The 17,780-nt window shown below is 38.8% G+C and overlaps 1 protein-coding gene across 1 annotated transcript; it reads right to left on the bottom strand.

Moving 5' to 3' along the window:
- Positions 1 to 260: 260 nt before the first annotated feature.
- On the bottom strand, positions 261 to 2,726 carry LOC145077012 (phospholipase A1 PLIP2, chloroplastic-like). Its single transcript, XM_079022797.1, has 5 exons — positions 2,095 to 2,726; positions 1,747 to 2,013; positions 1,585 to 1,644; positions 1,050 to 1,466; positions 261 to 910 (listed from the first exon to the last, which is right to left on the bottom strand). The coding sequence occupies exons 1-5, from the start codon at positions 2,617 to 2,619 to the stop codon at positions 416 to 418; spliced, it is 1,764 nt and encodes a 587-aa protein (XP_078878923.1). The 5' UTR covers positions 2,620 to 2,726; the 3' UTR covers positions 261 to 415.
- Between the last annotated feature and the right edge of the window lie 15,054 nt (positions 2,727 to 17,780).

The following is a 17,780-nucleotide window of genomic DNA, read 5'->3' as shown; positions in this document are numbered from 1 at the left end:
CCATATTTTGTTACGTTAATTTGTATGTGTTTAAGGTCCTTTGATACAAGTCATTTTAATAAATAGCCTAATTTTAGGCTATTGGCCAACCATGATGAAGGAAACGCAAGAAATATATATTTCTGCCAAAAACTAGACAAAGACACTTGTTAGAGATTGGGTTGTTTACTACCAAATTTATGTAGAAACGTTTTCTTTTTACATAATTAAGAGAATCCAAATTTAATTATCATTTACATTAAAGACAAAATTAAGCCTGTTATGATGCATATATGAAGATAAAAACTATGCGAAGGATTGAAGTGAACATAATACTGAAACATCCAGAATGTTTCATCCCTTTATATATTTAAACACGCGTTTTTATTAAACATTCAATTAATTATAAGGATCCCCTTGCATGCATGAGTGACCTTCATCTAGGTGTGATCCAACTGCATGCCTCCATGATCAACCATCTAACAAAACATATCAAATACATGTGATTGGAGGCAACCACCACTCTTAACCATTTCAAATACTCTTTTCCACCATAAAACAACAACTGCACTTCACTTTGATTCACCCCCACAAGCTGCCACCAAACATGTCCTCGCCTCTTACTCCTTTTAACACGGTTAAGCTCTTGACGGATGACACTCCGAATGGATATTAGGTAGGTTTCCACGTCATGATCTCGCTGAATGCCTCCCTCTGAACCATACGCACACCTGTCTCTTAGAATATCTAAAGGGTGTGGTGTGTTCAAGAAAACAGACTGTGCAGCCATGGTTTGCTTGTTTGCATCGCCCGCACCTTCACACCTCAAAACATACAAACCACATCCTGCTGGGAGTAGCTCATGACTTGGAGAAACTTTTGCATCCGGCTGCAGGATCAAAAACTCCCCCATTGGAGCGTACAACAGATTCTGCATGCATGTCACAACACACCCGGCCCATGCATTTTTAATTAAGATAACATGATATATATATATATATATATATATATATATATATATATATATATATATATATATATATATATATATATATATATATTATACGTACCTGGTTAGATAGGCAGGGGTGATTTCGAAAATTCCCATTTATGGCCTTGAGAATGTCAGCTAGCTGAGAGGGATAGTTGCAGGAGAAGGCTCGGGGTACGATGTCACGATGCATGGTGATTCCCTGGAGATGGTTTCTTGGTAATCCAAGCTTTTGAAGCAAACGATCTCCACCACACATAACCCATGGTGCTCCAAACGTTATTACCGGAAGTAAACATGAACAAGGGACCTGATCTCTTATTAATAACATGAGGTTTACAAGCAACGATAAACTTCCTCCAAGAGAATGACCGGTTAATCGGATGGTTGCACGTTTCCCATGGCGTTCAAAGTGTTGATGGACATGAGGTAACAACTGCTCATAAACCACTTTTGCTGCCTCGTATATACCTCTATGGACAATTACATCATGTGCCTAATTAAATCAATCATATATATATAGTCATTTTGTATTGAAAAAAAAAAAAAAGGATGCTTAACTTCATCTAGCTATCTAAATACATACACTACTTGTCTGTAAATAAAGGTTTCACCTCAAACTGAACAGGCTCAAAGAGTATATTAGCTTGCCAAGATGCAATCGATTCAGAGCCCTGCAAGAACCGATGTACCATTTATCATCATTCCGTGCCATAAAAAAATTATATAATCTACAAATTAATCTTTTAACAGCTGATATGTTTTTGTAGTGATACCTGAATGACGAAGTATCTCGTGCTACCTTCGTCATCATCATCATCATCACAAATGAACCATTCGCAAGGTGATGAACATAACAAGTTCAAATCATCAACAACAGACTGTTTCACTTGATCCTTTGCATCAGTCTCCAAGTTGATGTACTCTCCTTGTCGGACCTCCTCCGATGCCTTTTCTTTCTTGGATTTGGATGCCAGCTCAGCTTTCTTTTCTAGTGAAGACGTAACGTATCGAAGTCTATGACGTTTGAGGAGATTCCCAAGCTGTACATATATATAACAAATCGACATGATTTCAACTAACTTTATTCACATGAAATTCAACAATAAAATTTGACCTCCTACCTTAATTTTTGGTATGGTATAAGATAAGCTTCCCAAATAAGCCATTTGAGCATACAACCTTGCTTCCACCAAAGAAACTGACCAGAGCATTTTTGAAAATGAAGCTCTATCGAATTTGAGTTTATCGTCGACATCATCATCTACCCTGCATGCATCATAGTAGTCTTCATCGATGGAAACCTCATTGTCATTCTGCACATGATTGTTAACTTGTTCATAGCCATCTGTGTTCCAGAATGATCTAACTTGCAAAACCCTCAACACCCAATTGCCATTCTTTCTGCTCCTAGCACTTTCTTCTTTCTCATCTTCTGAAACAATCACCGCATCGTACCGGTTACAATCAGCAGAAAAGAAAGATGTAAGAGGATATCTCACAGCAAAACTCCATGGCCATGTTTTAGGAAGAGGAGAAGAATTTGATTTCTCTGACGTCCGGGATGTGGTAATATGAGATGGATTTGTACGGGTTTCACCTTGTGTGGTGATCCCGATAATCCAGGCGTTTAAGGAGAGACCATCCATGAGAAGGGTTTATTTTGGATCGAGAAAGGAATAGAAGGTCTGTTGTGCATTTATCACCTAAGCCTTCACACATGTTGTTTGAGTGTCTTTTTCCCACAATTTTCTTTCGTTTTTGAATTGTAAACAAACAAACACACACAAAACCTAAACCTATGATTGTTGGTCTCTTCACTCCCACCCGCCACATTTCATGCAAGTATTTCTGAAATTCACGTATATATATTTGATATTTATTTTTAACTTTTGGTCTTTGTTAATTTTAAAATACTTAACTTTGATATTAAATACGTTTTGCTTCTCATAAACAATTAACCTATAATATATGAATTAACCTAAAATATATTTGTAAAGATTTAGACAAAACTAGAAAAATTATTCCTCTAGCATGCATTTTTTTTTGGGGTTTTGGTCTAAATATCTTTATTTTTCTATTTTTCTTTTATTTTTTAAAAAATAAAAAGATCGCACCTTCTCTCTGTTAGATTCTGTTATAGTTGTTCAAGGGTATTTCAGTAATTTAACATTGAGTTAGTTATTTTGTTCATTAGATTAGCTTCTTGCTTATCAGCTGTATATAATCATCTCTGTAATTGTTTCTGAAACTTAATGAGAAAAATACAATTCTTCTCTCTTCATTCATCGATCTTCATTCATAAAAGTTAACATGGTATCAGATTGATTCGATCTTCATCTTCGCAACTCTTATTGTTCATCTTCGTTTCTTCATTTCTTCATTTTTGTTTCTCTGTAAACAATCATGTCTACATCAGCTTCGATTGATCCAACTACAATTTCTGTCTCCAGTCCATATTATCTTGGATCTTCTAACACTCCGAATTCAATTCTTGTCACCAATCTCTTTAATGGAGTTGGATTCAATGCTTGGAAACGTGTTATGACAATTGCTTTATCTGCAAAACACAAATTAGGTTTTGTTGATGGCTCTATTATTCAACCAGATACATCTTCTCCTAACTACTCAAATTGGTATCGTGCGAATTCCATGGTCATCAGCTGGTTATTGAACTCACTTCACAAGAATATTGCCGATAGTGTCCTTTTTCTTCCAACTGCGACTCAAATCTGGAATGAACTGAATCAGCGATATGAACAATCCAATGGAGCCCTCATTTACCAAATTCAACAAAAGCTATATTCAATTTCACAAGGATCAGATGAGTTTTCTACTTATTACACTAAACTCATGAAAATTTGGGATGAATTGCGTGTGGTACAAGATCTTCCTGCGTGTTCTTGCAATGCTGCTGTTGCTCTTAACAAATTTCTTGAAGATCAGAAGTTAATTCAGCTTCTTCTGGGGCTTAATGATTCTTACAAGATAATCAGAGGCCAGATCCTTATGATGAAACCTCTTCCCACTCTATCTATTGCATATGCTTTGATTCTTCAAGAAGAACAACAAAGAGAGATTAATTTTGTCCCTGTGTTTAACACTGAAGCCATTGCCATGAATGTTTCGCAAACTCATAATCTTCAAACATCAAAAAAGTTTCTCACATGTACACACTGTAAGAAATCTGGTCACACTAAGTCTCAATGTTACAGACTCGTTGGATTCCTATCAAATTTCAAATTTACAAAGGGACGAAAAGAAGAATCTTCATCTGCTGTTCATAACGTAACCAATACCTCCAATATGAGTTTTTCTCCAGAATAGTATCAACAGTTACTTCAATTGTTGAACAATACCAATCTTAATAGCAGCTCTTCTTCTTCTTCTCAAGTGAATTCTGCCATTGCAGAAGGTGCTCTTGATCCTAATGGTAATTCTTTTTCCTTTAAACATTTTTGTGCAAATGTTTATAATTCATCTCACCTTCTTCAACTACATACATCTTGGATTATCGATTCTGGTGCTACTGATCATATCTGTTCTAATCCAAATTTTTTTGTCTCACTAAACTTCTTCAGCCCCATTCTCTTGGTCTTCCTAATGGCATTGACACTTTTGTCAATTATATTGGTGATGTGGAAATTCATGACTTTATTATACTTCATGGGGTATTATATGTTCCTCAGTTTAAGTATAATCTTCTTTCTATACCAAAACTCACATCACATTTGAAAACATTTGCAATTTTCACTGATGAAAATTGTCTCCTGCAGGACCCTTCATTGAAGAGTAATTTTGCTTTTGGAATTCTTGGAAAAAGAGTAAATGACCTATATGTTTTTGATCATCATCAAATCAAGAACTCATTAGCTTACTCTATTTCTGTTCTTCCAAGTTCTTTGTCTTGTCAAACTGTTGTATTCAGTCTCTTCTTCTGATCAAATAATGTTGTGGCACAATAGATTAGGGCATGTTCTTGTTGGTAAACTCAAAGAACTTTCTCTTGTTTCTTCTAAATGTAATTATTTGAATGTTGAATCTTTCATTGTTTGTTCAAAAGCTAAACAGCAAAAGTTACCATTCCCACATAGTGAATCCATGTCTAAACACTCTTTTGATTTAATTCATGTGGATGTATGGGGTCCATATAAACATGTTACATATGATGGTTATAAATACTTTATAACCATTGTTGATGATCATAGTCGACACACGTGGATCCATTTGTTATCCCATAAACATTATGCTTTCACTCTTCTTAAAGCTTTTGTTAAAATGGTGAAAACTCAGTTCAACAAAGTAGTAAAAGTTATTCGAACAGACAATGCAATGGAATTGGGATCAAGCACAGAAGGAATCTCATTTTTTCAAGATAATGGAATCCTACATCAAAAGTCAACACCCTATAATCCTCAACAGAATGGGGTTGTTGAAAGAAAACATCAACATATTTTGGCCACTGCTAGAGCTCTTTACTTTCAATCTGGAATTGGCATTGCTTATTAGGGAGAATGTGTCAAAACTGCCACTCATTTGATTAATCGCATGCCTTCTAAAGTCTTAAAGGGTATCAGTCCTTTTCAAGCATTATACAAAGAAGAGCCCAATTTATCTTTCTTAAGGAGTTTTGGATGTTTATGTTATGTTTCATCCATCACAAGATCAAGAGACAAGTTTATGCCTCGAGCACATCCTTGTGTTTTTATTGGTTATCCACATGGACAGAAGGCTTATCGCGTATTGGATTTAATAACTAAATCCATTTCAGTATCACGAGATGTTAAATTTTATGAGACTATTTTTCCCTTACACTCTTCTAATTCTTCTTCAATTTTACCATCCATAGATTCTTATCTTCCAGCATCTTTTGATGACATTTCAATTCATAATTCCGATCCTACCCCTGATGACATAATTTTGAATAATCCAACTGATTCACAGTCATCTACGCCTTCTGCTCCATTATTAAGAAGAACCACTCGAATTACTCGCCCTCCTGTTCACCTACAGGATTACGTTTGCAACAATACTATTTCAAATAGTATTTGTTCTCATACAATAACCAATTTGTGCATTGTTTCGCCTTCTTCCCATGCTTCAAGCTATTCTATGAATGTTCAAAACAATTCATCTTTTCATATTTCTCATGAATTTGAACCTGCTTTTTATCATGAAGCTAAAAGCAAACCACAATGGGAGGAAGCTATGCAGAAAGAATTAAAAGCCTTGCATGATAATCAAACTTGGGATGTGGTCAAATTGCCTAAAGGAAAACGACCCATTGCTTGTAGATGGGTATTCAAAATCAAATATCGGGTAGATGGTAGTGTTGAAAGACATAAAGCCCGTTTGGTAGCCAAAGGCTTTACTCAAAAACAAGACATTGATTATCATGAAACGTTTTCACCAGTTATCAAATTCACCAATGTACGATGTATGGTTGCTTTAGCAGTAAAAAGAGGATGGCATGTTCATCAGTTTGATGTTAACAATGCTTTTTTGCACGGTGATTTACATGAAGAAGTATATATGCGTGTTCCTCCTGGTTATTCTGTTTCATCTCCTTCTTTGGTTTGCAAGCTCAAAAAATCCCTATACGGATTAAAACAAGCATCACGACAGTGGTATGATAAGCTTTCATCTGCTCTTATTCTCAAGGGATATTATAGATCTTCAAATGATTATTCTTTATTCATTAAGAAGACTCTTCATCATATTGTCATTGTTGCCATATATGTCGATGATATCTTAGTCACAGGAAATAATGAAGCAGAGATTACATCTTTAAAGCAATCCCTTCATGAACAATTTCAAATTAAAGATTTGGGATATATCCATTATTTTCTGGGACTCGAATTTAACAGCATTGATCAAGGGATGGTCGTTCATCAACAAAAATATATCAAGGAGTTATTGTCTACTTATAACATGGAAGATCAACCTATTGCTACTACTCCTTTACCATCTAAAACTCATTTATTGCCTTCAATGGATGATGTTTTACCAGATCCTACAACCTACAGACAACTCATTGGAAAATTGAATTTTTTGCTTCATACTCGACCTGACTTAGCATACACAGTTCAACATTTAAGTCAGTTTAATCAAACTCCCTGTCATGCTCATTATAAAGCTGCACTTCATGTGTTGAGATATCTTAAAGGCACCATATTTCAAGGATTATTTTTCAATAACAATCCTACTTTCAATATTGAATCTTTTTGTGATTCAGATTGGGCTTCATGTCCTATAACCAGACGAAGTGTGAGTGGCTTCTTCATTATGTTTGGAAATACACCAATATCTTGGAAGTCAAAGAAGCAAGTGACAGTGTCCTTATCATCTGCAGAAGCAGAATACCGATCAATGCAACGAGTATGTGCTGAATTGGCTTGGCTTAGTCGACTCCTATCTGAATTTCAAGTTGACAATATTACCCTTATACCTCTTAAATGTGATAATCAAGATGCGATTTACATTGCTAACAATCCTGTTTATCATGAACGCACTAAACATATTGAATTGGATTGTCATTTTGTCCGGGAAAAACTTCAAGCTGGATTGATTTCACTATTTCATGTAAATACTAAACAGCAATTAGCAGATGTGTTCACAAAATCGTTATATGGACCACAACATCAAGAAGCTACTTCCAAGCTTGGACTCTTTTCACATCCTCCAGCTTGAGGGGGGGGTGTTAGATTCTGTTATAGTTGTTCAAGGGTATTTCAGTAATTTAACATTGAGTTAGTTATTTTGTTCATTAGATTAGCTTCTTGCTTATCAGCTGTATATAACCATCTCTGTAATTGTTTCTGAAAATTAATGAGAAAAAATACAATTCTTCTCTCTTCATTCATCGATCTTCATTCATAAAAGTTAACACTCTCTCTGGTAAGGAAGGCACACATGCACATACATATTTACACGAAATAAGTATGTGGTTACAATTCACATATCTGTTTTGTGAATTTGAGTTTTGTTGATTAATGGGTGGTGGTTGTCGAGGCCAACACAAATAATAACCCTAAATATTACACACTAAAATAGTGTATAGTGGTAAAGGGATCGAATCCACGGAGATTGGTTCAATTTATAACTCTATGAAAAATCTCTTTGTAAAAATACTTGTAAAATGACAATAAAAATAAAATGGGGGGTTTTTGTGTTTTGAAATACTTGAAACAAACTAGAATTAACTATGATTTAAATAGACAAATGCAACAAAAATAAGAGTTTGATATAAAATCAATAAGGGAGAGATGGTTGACTTAAAGTTTCCTCACTTTGACTTTTGATGAACATATCATTAGAATCCAATGGTGCAATACTTTGAATTAAATCCTTAATTTGGCTATAGTAATCCAAGGAGCTTGAGATTACCTAGACTTTTCTTAATTGTTGAAATGGCTAGAGAAGCTCACAACAATTTCCTTAGTCAAAGTCACTAATTCCAAATAGCATGTAATTAGTGAAAGTTAACTAGCATTAAGAACCAAAAAGTCACCAAATCCAAGAAGGGTCAAATGCTTTCACCACCATGTTGGAGGAAATGTTTTTATGATTGTGTGAAGCAAAAACAACACAAAAATCATTTGTTGCTTGCTAATTTGAGGATCCTTTACTTAATCAAGAAATTAGCCAACTAATCACCACAAACACATTTAAACTCATGAACTAAAACATACAAGTAGTGATAAGATGTTAAAACACAAAACATTCCCATAAAGATTTAAGAACATGTTCATGGATTCTTCAACATTCAACAAAAGTTCAAAGGATTAACCAAAAGTCAACCAAGATTAGCTTAGCCAAGCATGGCTAAACACAAAGAAACAAAGTTAGAGAAATTTGTACCAAACATTAAGCAAGAATCAAGAGGTAAAAATATGATGTTCTTCAAGGGTTCTTGGCCTTCAAAAAACTTCAAAACTCCAGAGAGAATCTCCAAAAATCGGATGTCCAAGAGTCTCCAAAAGATGGGCACCAACCTTCCTCAAATAGCTCAAAAGAAGGATTTCCGAAATTGCCCCTGTAGGGCCTTGCGCGACCCGCGTGCTGCTGCGCGGGTGGGTTGTGCGGGTGGTACCTGACATGGGCTCCTTTGAGATTTTGGGCCTCTAAAGCATATCCCACTAGCCCAGATCGAATCCAATCACCTCCTAGCCCATTTTCTTCAAGTTTTTCTTCATTTAAAGCCCAATTTGACCTCTCTCAATCCTCTAAAGCTCGTGAACTCGCCCGATTAATAATTTTCATACGCTTGAATGTTCCCCCGCATCTTTCAAATTTAAAGCTCAATTCTTCCAAGCCTTCAAGCAGTTGACAAGTCCACCCCATGAATCACCTTCATAGCCATCAAGCATGAAATCTCCAATTCCCTTCAAGCCCAATCGCCTCGCAAGAGTGCCGCCCCGCTAGTTTCCAAGAAAATCTGCAATAATGCTCAAGAAACTAGAAAGTACCCCGAAATGGTCATAAAAATAACAAAAGGGAAAATATGCATGGAAATTATCTAAATTATGAATGAAATATGCTAAAATAAACTATAAAAAGAAGTAAACAAAACTAACTATCAAATCACCCCAAGCTTAAACCTTACTTGTCCTCAAGTAAGACAAGACTAAAATGAACTTGGGATGAACTATCCTAGAGAAAATAAAAAGAATGGATAGAGCCGCAGAACCTGATCACCGTTAGTCAACATGGTCAGAATTGATCTTGCTATTACCTCACGAATTTTTCATCCGATGACAATGGTACCATAAACCACAGCTAGGATAACTCCTTTAGGTGAGTAAGGAGGGATGAGCAGTCGCAGCCTCAATGGAGCATGCATACAATGAAGAATATCTGTAGTAGGGAGAAAGCAGTTGGATGGGCTCGGGTGGAGCTCTTCTTTAAGTGTACACTCTGATCTCACGTTTGCCGGTTTCTCTCATGTGTAACTAGGTTTAATCGCTCGGGCACCGTTGTAGGAATCGGTTCACTTGGTGTTGGCCCAAACCTCCCGTAGTATCCGACTCGACAGTCTCCCTAACATCACCAATTTGCGAAAAACAACTCGATCTATATACAATAAAACATTCCTAAATAAATGAATATCAAACGTCGGGTGACCAAAATGTTGGAAGATTTAGTTCAATAATTGAACCGACCACCCTTCTCAGATTTCTGCAGCTGGGAATTTGCCTGCCCCTTTTTTGTTTTTTTTTTTGTTTTTTTGTTTTTTTGTTTTTTTTTATTTTTTATTTTTTATTTTTTATTATTATTATTATTATTATTATTATTATTATTATTATTATTATTATTATTTTTTTTTTTTTTTTGAAGGTAATGTAATAACAACCCTTTGACTCAAAATTTGGTTCCTAAAGTGTGTAAGTGGAACCGAAAGGGTAGTAATATAATCCGAATGGTCTAAGCGAGAAAATGACCATGTGTGGAGCATAAATATATAATGCAAGCTCCTCTTCAAATTTGTGAAATTTTTTTTTTTTTTTTCAAAAAATAATGAAAATGTCCACATGCGGACTAAAAGACTTCTCTAAAATCCTAAGAAAATTGCAAAAAGATATGGTGATGCAAAGAGACCGGATATGGATTCTACTCGGGGACAAGCACTAGTGCTTCATCCTAACGGTTCAAACGTGATCAAGTGTGATCCTCTCGGCGGTAGTGACCGCAAGGCTAAGACATCCATTGCTATAGTATATCCTACAGTCATTAGTATTGTATGCATAATTCTTCATGAAAACTACCTGTCCATGATCACTTACCCCTTTAAGCTACCAGCATCTGATCCCAAGTATGAGATCCCAAACTGCAGCTAATGGTCCCCGTTCGATGGGTGAGATAGCAACAAGATCCTGGACCAATAATGATACAATAACTATGAACCTGTTCCATGGCCTCCAAGAGAGGTGGGAATAAACAGACAACAAAAATGCATGAATGTTAATGTCTTAAGCTAAATGTTATGCAAAAATAAAAAGTAGAAAAGAAGAAAATAAAATCTTTTTTAAAATTTAATAAAATAATAAAAAAAAATGAATGCAAATTAACTTAAACTAATATGTTATGCAACCTAACTAAAAATGCATGAAAAAGAGTAAGAAAAAAAAAAAGGGAAATGCCCCACCCCAAGCTTAAGAACAAGCATTGTCCTCAATGCTTAAGGAAAGGGCAGAAAGGACCTAGATCGGGGGATCGGGCGGGAAATGCCCGTGGCGATGGTGGTAGTCCCACATATCCTGGAGCTGGCGTGAAGTGTGAGAGGAGGACTGCTCCAATCGATCAACACGGCTTGCCACATCTAGGATGGCTCTCGAATTCTCTTGCGTTTGGGCGTCGATACGCTTCACCGTGGAGAACATTGTGGCAAATTGGTCAAAGAACGTGGGGGGGAAATATGGTGGGACTTCGTGTCCCTCCTGCTGATGCGGCTGGTCAAAATGATGTGGAGGGGCCTGGAATTGATTATGCTGAAACATCGGCTGCTGCATCGAAGGCTGGTCAAAATGGTCCTCAGCTTCGGGCATCTCATCGTCCTCTTCTTCATCTTCTTCCTCTTGTTCATCTGCATCGTCACCCTCATCATCACCGAATTCTGGGAATACACCTGCTTGGGTCAACTGATCTGGAGGAAGCCAAGTGTCGGGGTCGTCTGTATCGAATGAAGAACCGATCCAACTTGGCAGGATGTAAACCGGAGCTTTGTCAGAGTCTAACCAATTGTACGTGTGTGTTCCCCGATCGAGCAACATCTCCATCCGGATGAGAGTATCACAATCTAGCAGGAAGTTCGGTGGGGTGTCGACAGGTATGTACTCGGGGGCCGGGAAGTCTAGGCCGACGGCTCGACCTATGATCGTGATGAGTCCCCCGATGAAAATTTCCCTTGAGGAACGTTGGCGTATGGAGTCACATTTGTCTAAAAAGAAGCCTGAAAAACTGAGGGAGAGTGCATGCCTCATGCTTCGGAGGAAAAATAGCTCACATCTGTTGATTTGACCAGGCTCGAGACGCCCGAAGATACTCGTCGTAAGGACTCGGTGAGCAATTCGCCAACAGGGGTGAACGATGTGCTTGGCTCGCTGTCGGCTTGGGTTGAAGGTTGGGAGACCGGAAATTTGCATCCAGAAGTTTGCATCAGGGCAACGCAGAAAATCTTGGTACTCTTGACTTTGGGGGCTGATGCGGAACGGATCGTCTATACCCATGATAGAATCAAGCTCTGCGTATGTGAGTCTATGATGCTCCCCTTTCAACTGGAATGTGAGGACTTCCGTGTCATCATCTCGTGCATATGTGCTAAGAAATTCCATTGTGGGTTCCTCGTAAGTTCTGTCACAAAGTCGAAGAAAACCACGCCAACCGAGTTTTATGAACAAATGGTATACACCATCATGCACCCCAAGCTTTTTCATGGACTTTTTATGGTAGAATTTTGTCGGCCGGATTGCGCGACCCCGAAGATTGGAGCGATAGGTTTTGATCTCAGCATTTGTAAGGGAAGGATCGCTTCCCTCTTCTCCTCTTTTTTTCCGTTTACCGGCTGCTTTGCGTGATGGACCGGCGGTATCCTTTTGCGGGTTAGGATCGATCGATGATCCATGGGTGCGTGTCCGAGCCGTGGTTTTGCCCATTTTCAAAACCTACAATATCAAAAACAACTTCACCAACGTAATCCCTCACCTCACCACTCTCAAATCAATGCAACTATCTTTAGACCGAACACAAAAAAAAAAAGAAAAAAAAAATCCAAGAAATAATGACACCCAACTTTTGACAATGTAAAATTGTTTCAACAACAACACTCGGTTAATTTGATAATCCCAACAAAAATTCGGCAGCAATACGAGACAAAATGAGGAAATCCCAACCAAAGTTTAAACAATTTTTGAACAAATTTCCAAACAAGTTAACCAATCTCAACCTTTCTCAAATCAATGTTTCCAAATAAACCGGGCAACAACTAACGATCTTAGGCAATTTCCAAAGCATAATTGAATGCAATTACTGAATTGAAACAATGCAATGTAATAAAAACCAAGGAAAGAGAATACCCGTTTTATCCCAAAATTGAACTTGAACCCGGAATCCGCTACCGTGCACCCCAAGCTTTGGTTATTCGTGGGTGCCTAAATGCAAGACTTGTTCATTGAACGGATATTTTCAACTTGATTTGTGTGAAAAATCCGGCGGCGGCTCGTGGTGGCTCAAAAATTATGGGAAATTTTTTTTGTGAGATTTTGAGGTTTTGTTTGGTTAGATGTGAAGATCCCCGAAAAAGAAACACTTTGGTGGTGTCGGAATTGCGAGAGGTGGTGGGAGTTGGCCGGAAAATGGCCGGAAAGCCGCGAGTTGGGTGGTAGTGGCGCCCCTAAACCCGACAATGGATCGGAGTAAATTTTGGGTGGGGTTTGTAGAGCACGGAAAATGGTGAAGAATGGCGGTGGTCTCGTCGGATTCCGACCGGTGGAACTCCGGGAAATCGATTTTTTTGTGAAAAGTGGGTTTATGTGTTCTTGAGAGTTTGAGAGAGAATGAGAGGGTTTTGAGAGAATGAAATGAATAAGGAGAGTTGCTGGAGGTTTTCAATCCATATTCAAGTGTGGTCAACACCCGGTCAATGTTGGTCAACTCATTAAGCCACCTGGTCAACGAAAGTCAAAGCTGGTCAACGAAATAGGGGATAGTCGTCAAAACAGCACGCGGGTCGCGCAGAGGGGTCGCGCGGGTCGCGCACATGTTGCAGTTTGGATTTGATCTTTGTTGCATGTTGGAGACCGTCCGCGCACACCAGTCGCGCACCTGTGCGCAGGTCGCGCACATGTTGCAGTTTGGAGTCCGATCTTTGTCGCGAGTTGAAGACCGGCCGCGCACACCAGCCGCGCACCCGTGCGCGGGTCGCGCAGAGTTCTGGTCCCGGTTTGCGATTTTTTTTCGTTTTCTTCACTAGTTCTTGATTCGGAAGGCCCCAAACACCTAGAAACTCTTGGCTTCTTCAAAAATGACTTCAAAAGTTGCATCAAAACATTTTCAAAACTTCTTTATTCGAACGTAGAAATATGAAAGCATAAAGCTTTCCAAAAATGCCCCTCTTTAACGTCTTAGGCGAGACGTCCTTCTAGCTTGGTTCAACACACCGGGACATCCAAGTGGATGATTTCAATAACACTTGCATTAAAACCTTCATAGAATGGCTTTAATCGGTGCCCATTGACTTTGAAAATTTGTCCCGTTTCTTCACTTTGGATTTCCACCGCTCCATGGTCAAAAGTCTTTATTACAACAAATGGGCCAATCCACCTTGATCTTAATTTGCCCGGGAATAACTTCAACCGTGAATGGTAAAGTAAGACCCTATGTCCCGGTTCAAAATTCTTCCGGGTGATGGACTTGTCGTGGAAGAGCTTCGTTTTCTCCTTATAAATCCTTGCGTTTTCATAGGATTCGTTTCTCAATTCTTCTAGCTCTTGGAGTTGAAGTTTCCTATGCCTTCCAGCCTCGTCAATGTCGAAGTTGCATTTCTTGACCGCCCAAAATGCTCGGTGCTCTAACTCGACGGGAAGATGACAAGGTTTTCCGAAAACTAATCTGAAGGGCGACATTCCAATCGGGGTCTTATAAGCGGTCCGATATGCCCATAAGGCATCGTCGAGTCTCAAACTCCAATCCTTCTTTGTCGGATTCACCGTTTTCTCTAGAATAGACTTCACTTCACGATTCGATACCTCCGCTTGACCATTCGTTTGAGGGTGATAGGCAGTGGAGACACGATGAGTCACGTGATACTTCTTCAATAGAGCCTCCATCATTTTGTTGCAAAAGTGCGTCCCTCTATCACTAATCAAAGCCCTAGGCACACCAAATCTCGCAAAAACATTAGATTAAACTCGATAACCGTTTTGGCATCGTCCGATCTTGTGGCTTTGGCTTCAACCCATTTAGAAACATAGTCAACTGCGAGTAAAATATAAACATTGCCAAATGACACGGGAAATGGGCCCATAAAATCAATCCCCCATACGTCAAAAATTTCACAAACAAGGATTGGATTTTGGGGCATTTGGTTCTTTTGCGAAATGTTTCCCGTTCTTTGGCATCGCTCACAACTTTTGCAAAACATATAACAATCGCGTGACATGGTTGGCCAAAATAATCCACATTCAAGGACTTTTCTCAAAGTCCGGCTAGGTCCGAAGTGTCCCCCACAAGCAAATTCATGACAAAATTGCAAAATGGATTGGTGCTCTTGTTGGGGCACACATCGCCTAATGATTTGATCGGGACAATGTTTCCACAAATAAGGTTCATCCCACACATAGTATTTTGCATCACTTTTCAACTTGTCTTTTTGAGAACGCGTGAATGTGTCGGGATACCTTTTTGTGACCAAAAAGTTAACGATATCGGCATACCAAGGAATAGATTGGGTAAGGGAAAAGAGATGCTCATCCGGAAACTCGTCCCGCAATGGGAGAGGAGTTTCATTTGAAGTGATCCGACTTAGATGATCGGCAACAAGGTTCTCGCATCCGCTCTTATCCCGGATTTCCAAGTCAAATTCTTGTAACAGTAGGATCCACCGGATGAGTCTCGGTTTTGCATCTTTCTTCGTCATCAAGTACTTAAGAGCTGCGTGATCCGAATACACTATGACCTTGGTACCAAGTAGGTATTGTCTAAATTTCTCCAAGGCGAACACTATGGCCAATAGCTCCTTCTCCGTGGTAGAGTAGTTGCTTTGGGCATTGTCTAGTGTCCTTGATGCATAATAGATCACATGGGAGGACCTCCCATTCTTTTGACCCAAAACGGCGCCAATCGCATAGTTGCTTGCATCGCACATGATCTCAAAAGGGAGATCCCAATTTGGTGCTTGCATGATGGGAGCGGATGTAAGCAACTCTTTGAGCTTGTCAAAAGCTTCTTTGCACGCCTCATTGAACTCGAAATCGACCTCCTTTTGCAAGAGTTGGCACATTGGTCTTGTTATCTTTGAAAAATCCTTGATGAATCTTCGGTAGAAACCTGCATGGCCCAGAAAAGAACGAACTTCCCGAACACAAGTCGGGTAAGGTAAGCTTTGAATAACATCAATTTTTGCCTTATCTACCTCAATTCCTTTTTTAGACACAATGTGACCCAAAATGAGACCTTGACTCACCATGAAATGACATTTCTCAAAATTCAAAACCAAGTTTGTTTCAATGCATCTTTTTAAGATTTTTGTGAGATTAGTCAAACATTCTTGAAAGGAGTTGCCATAGACCGTGAAATCATCCATAAAAACCTCAATTATGTTTTCAACGTATTCCGAAAAGATACTAACCATACAACGTTGGAAAGTGGCCGGGGCGTTACACAATCCAAATGGCATTCTCCGGTAGGCAAAAGTACCAAATGGACATGTAAATGTTGTCTTTTCTTGGTCTTCCGGTGCCACCGGGATTTGGTGAAAACCGGAATACCCGTCGAGACAACAATAATGAGATTTCCCGGCCAACCTTTCTAACATTTGGTCAATGAAAGGCAATGGGAAATGATCTTTTCTTGTGCTTGCATTGAGTTTGTGGTAGTCAATACATACTCTCCACCCATTTTGCACACGAGTGGGGACCATCATACCTTTGTTGTTCTCGACCACCGTGATTCCCGTCTTCTTTGGAACGACTTGCACCGGGCTCACCCAATTGCTATCCGAGATTGGATAGATCATCCCCGCATCAAGAAGCTTTAATATCTCTTTCTTCACAACTTCCATCATTGGCGGATTTAACCTTCTTTGCGCGTCTCTACTTGGCTTGCATTCATCCTCCATTAAGATCTTGTGCATACAAGTGGAGGGGCTCAAACCCTTGATATCCGCAATCGTCCAACCCATGGCTTCTTTATGCTCCTTCAACACCCTGAGGAGTTGCTCTTCTTCGAATTCGGTTAAATGAGTTGAAATGATAACTGGAAGGGTTTCATTCTTTCCCAAGTAAGCATACTTCAAATGTTGAGGTAAGACCTTCAATTCCAATTCGGGTGGTTGAACAAGGGATGGAGGCAATTTTGTGTGAGTTGGGGGCAATTCAATTTGCTTGACATCTAATCTTGTGAATTTTTTCATCTCCATTTTACTTACCAACTTCTCAACTTCCGGATCCAAAGAATAAAGCTTTAATTGTTTGGCTAGCTTCCCACAATCGAATCCTTTGCTCAAGATCATTTCCAACATATCACCGTTAGACAACTCAAACAATTCTTGAGTAATTGGCTCAACAACATCAACAAAGTACAAAGATGAGACGTCACTAGGATATCTCATGGCATCATAAATATTAAAACTTATTGTTTCGCCATCAAACTCCATTGTCAAACTTCCCGCATACACATCGATCTTTGTCCTAGCCGTCTTCAAAAACGGTCTCCCAAGCAAGATTAGAGCCGATTTGGAGGACACTTGCTCATCTAGATCAATCACATAGAAATCCGCCGGGAAGACTAATTGGTTCACTTGCACTAGGACATCTTCTAAAACACCTCTAGGAAAGACACTCGATTTATCCGCAAGAGAGATTATGACACCGGTTTCACTTAAGGGTCCGACATTTAATGATTCATATACCGAATAGGGCATGACATTGATAGAAGCACCAAGATCAAGCATAGCACTACTAAAAGTGACATCCCCAATCTTGCAAGGAACCGTGAACATTCCGGGATCTTTGCATTTGGGTGGAAGTTTCCTTTGTAAAACCGCAGATGCGTTTTCATTCATCAAAATTTTCTCATTTCCCTTCAACTTCCTCTT

Source organism: Lactuca serriola, chromosome 9, assembly GCF_051521515.1.
Source record: "Lactuca serriola cultivar US96UC23 chromosome 9, Lser_US96UC23_V15, whole genome shotgun sequence".
Classification (NCBI taxonomy): domain Eukaryota; kingdom Viridiplantae; phylum Streptophyta; class Magnoliopsida; order Asterales; family Asteraceae; genus Lactuca; species Lactuca serriola.
The sequence above is the reverse complement of the archived record's forward strand: the minus strand, read 5'-3'. Positions and strand labels throughout refer to the sequence as shown.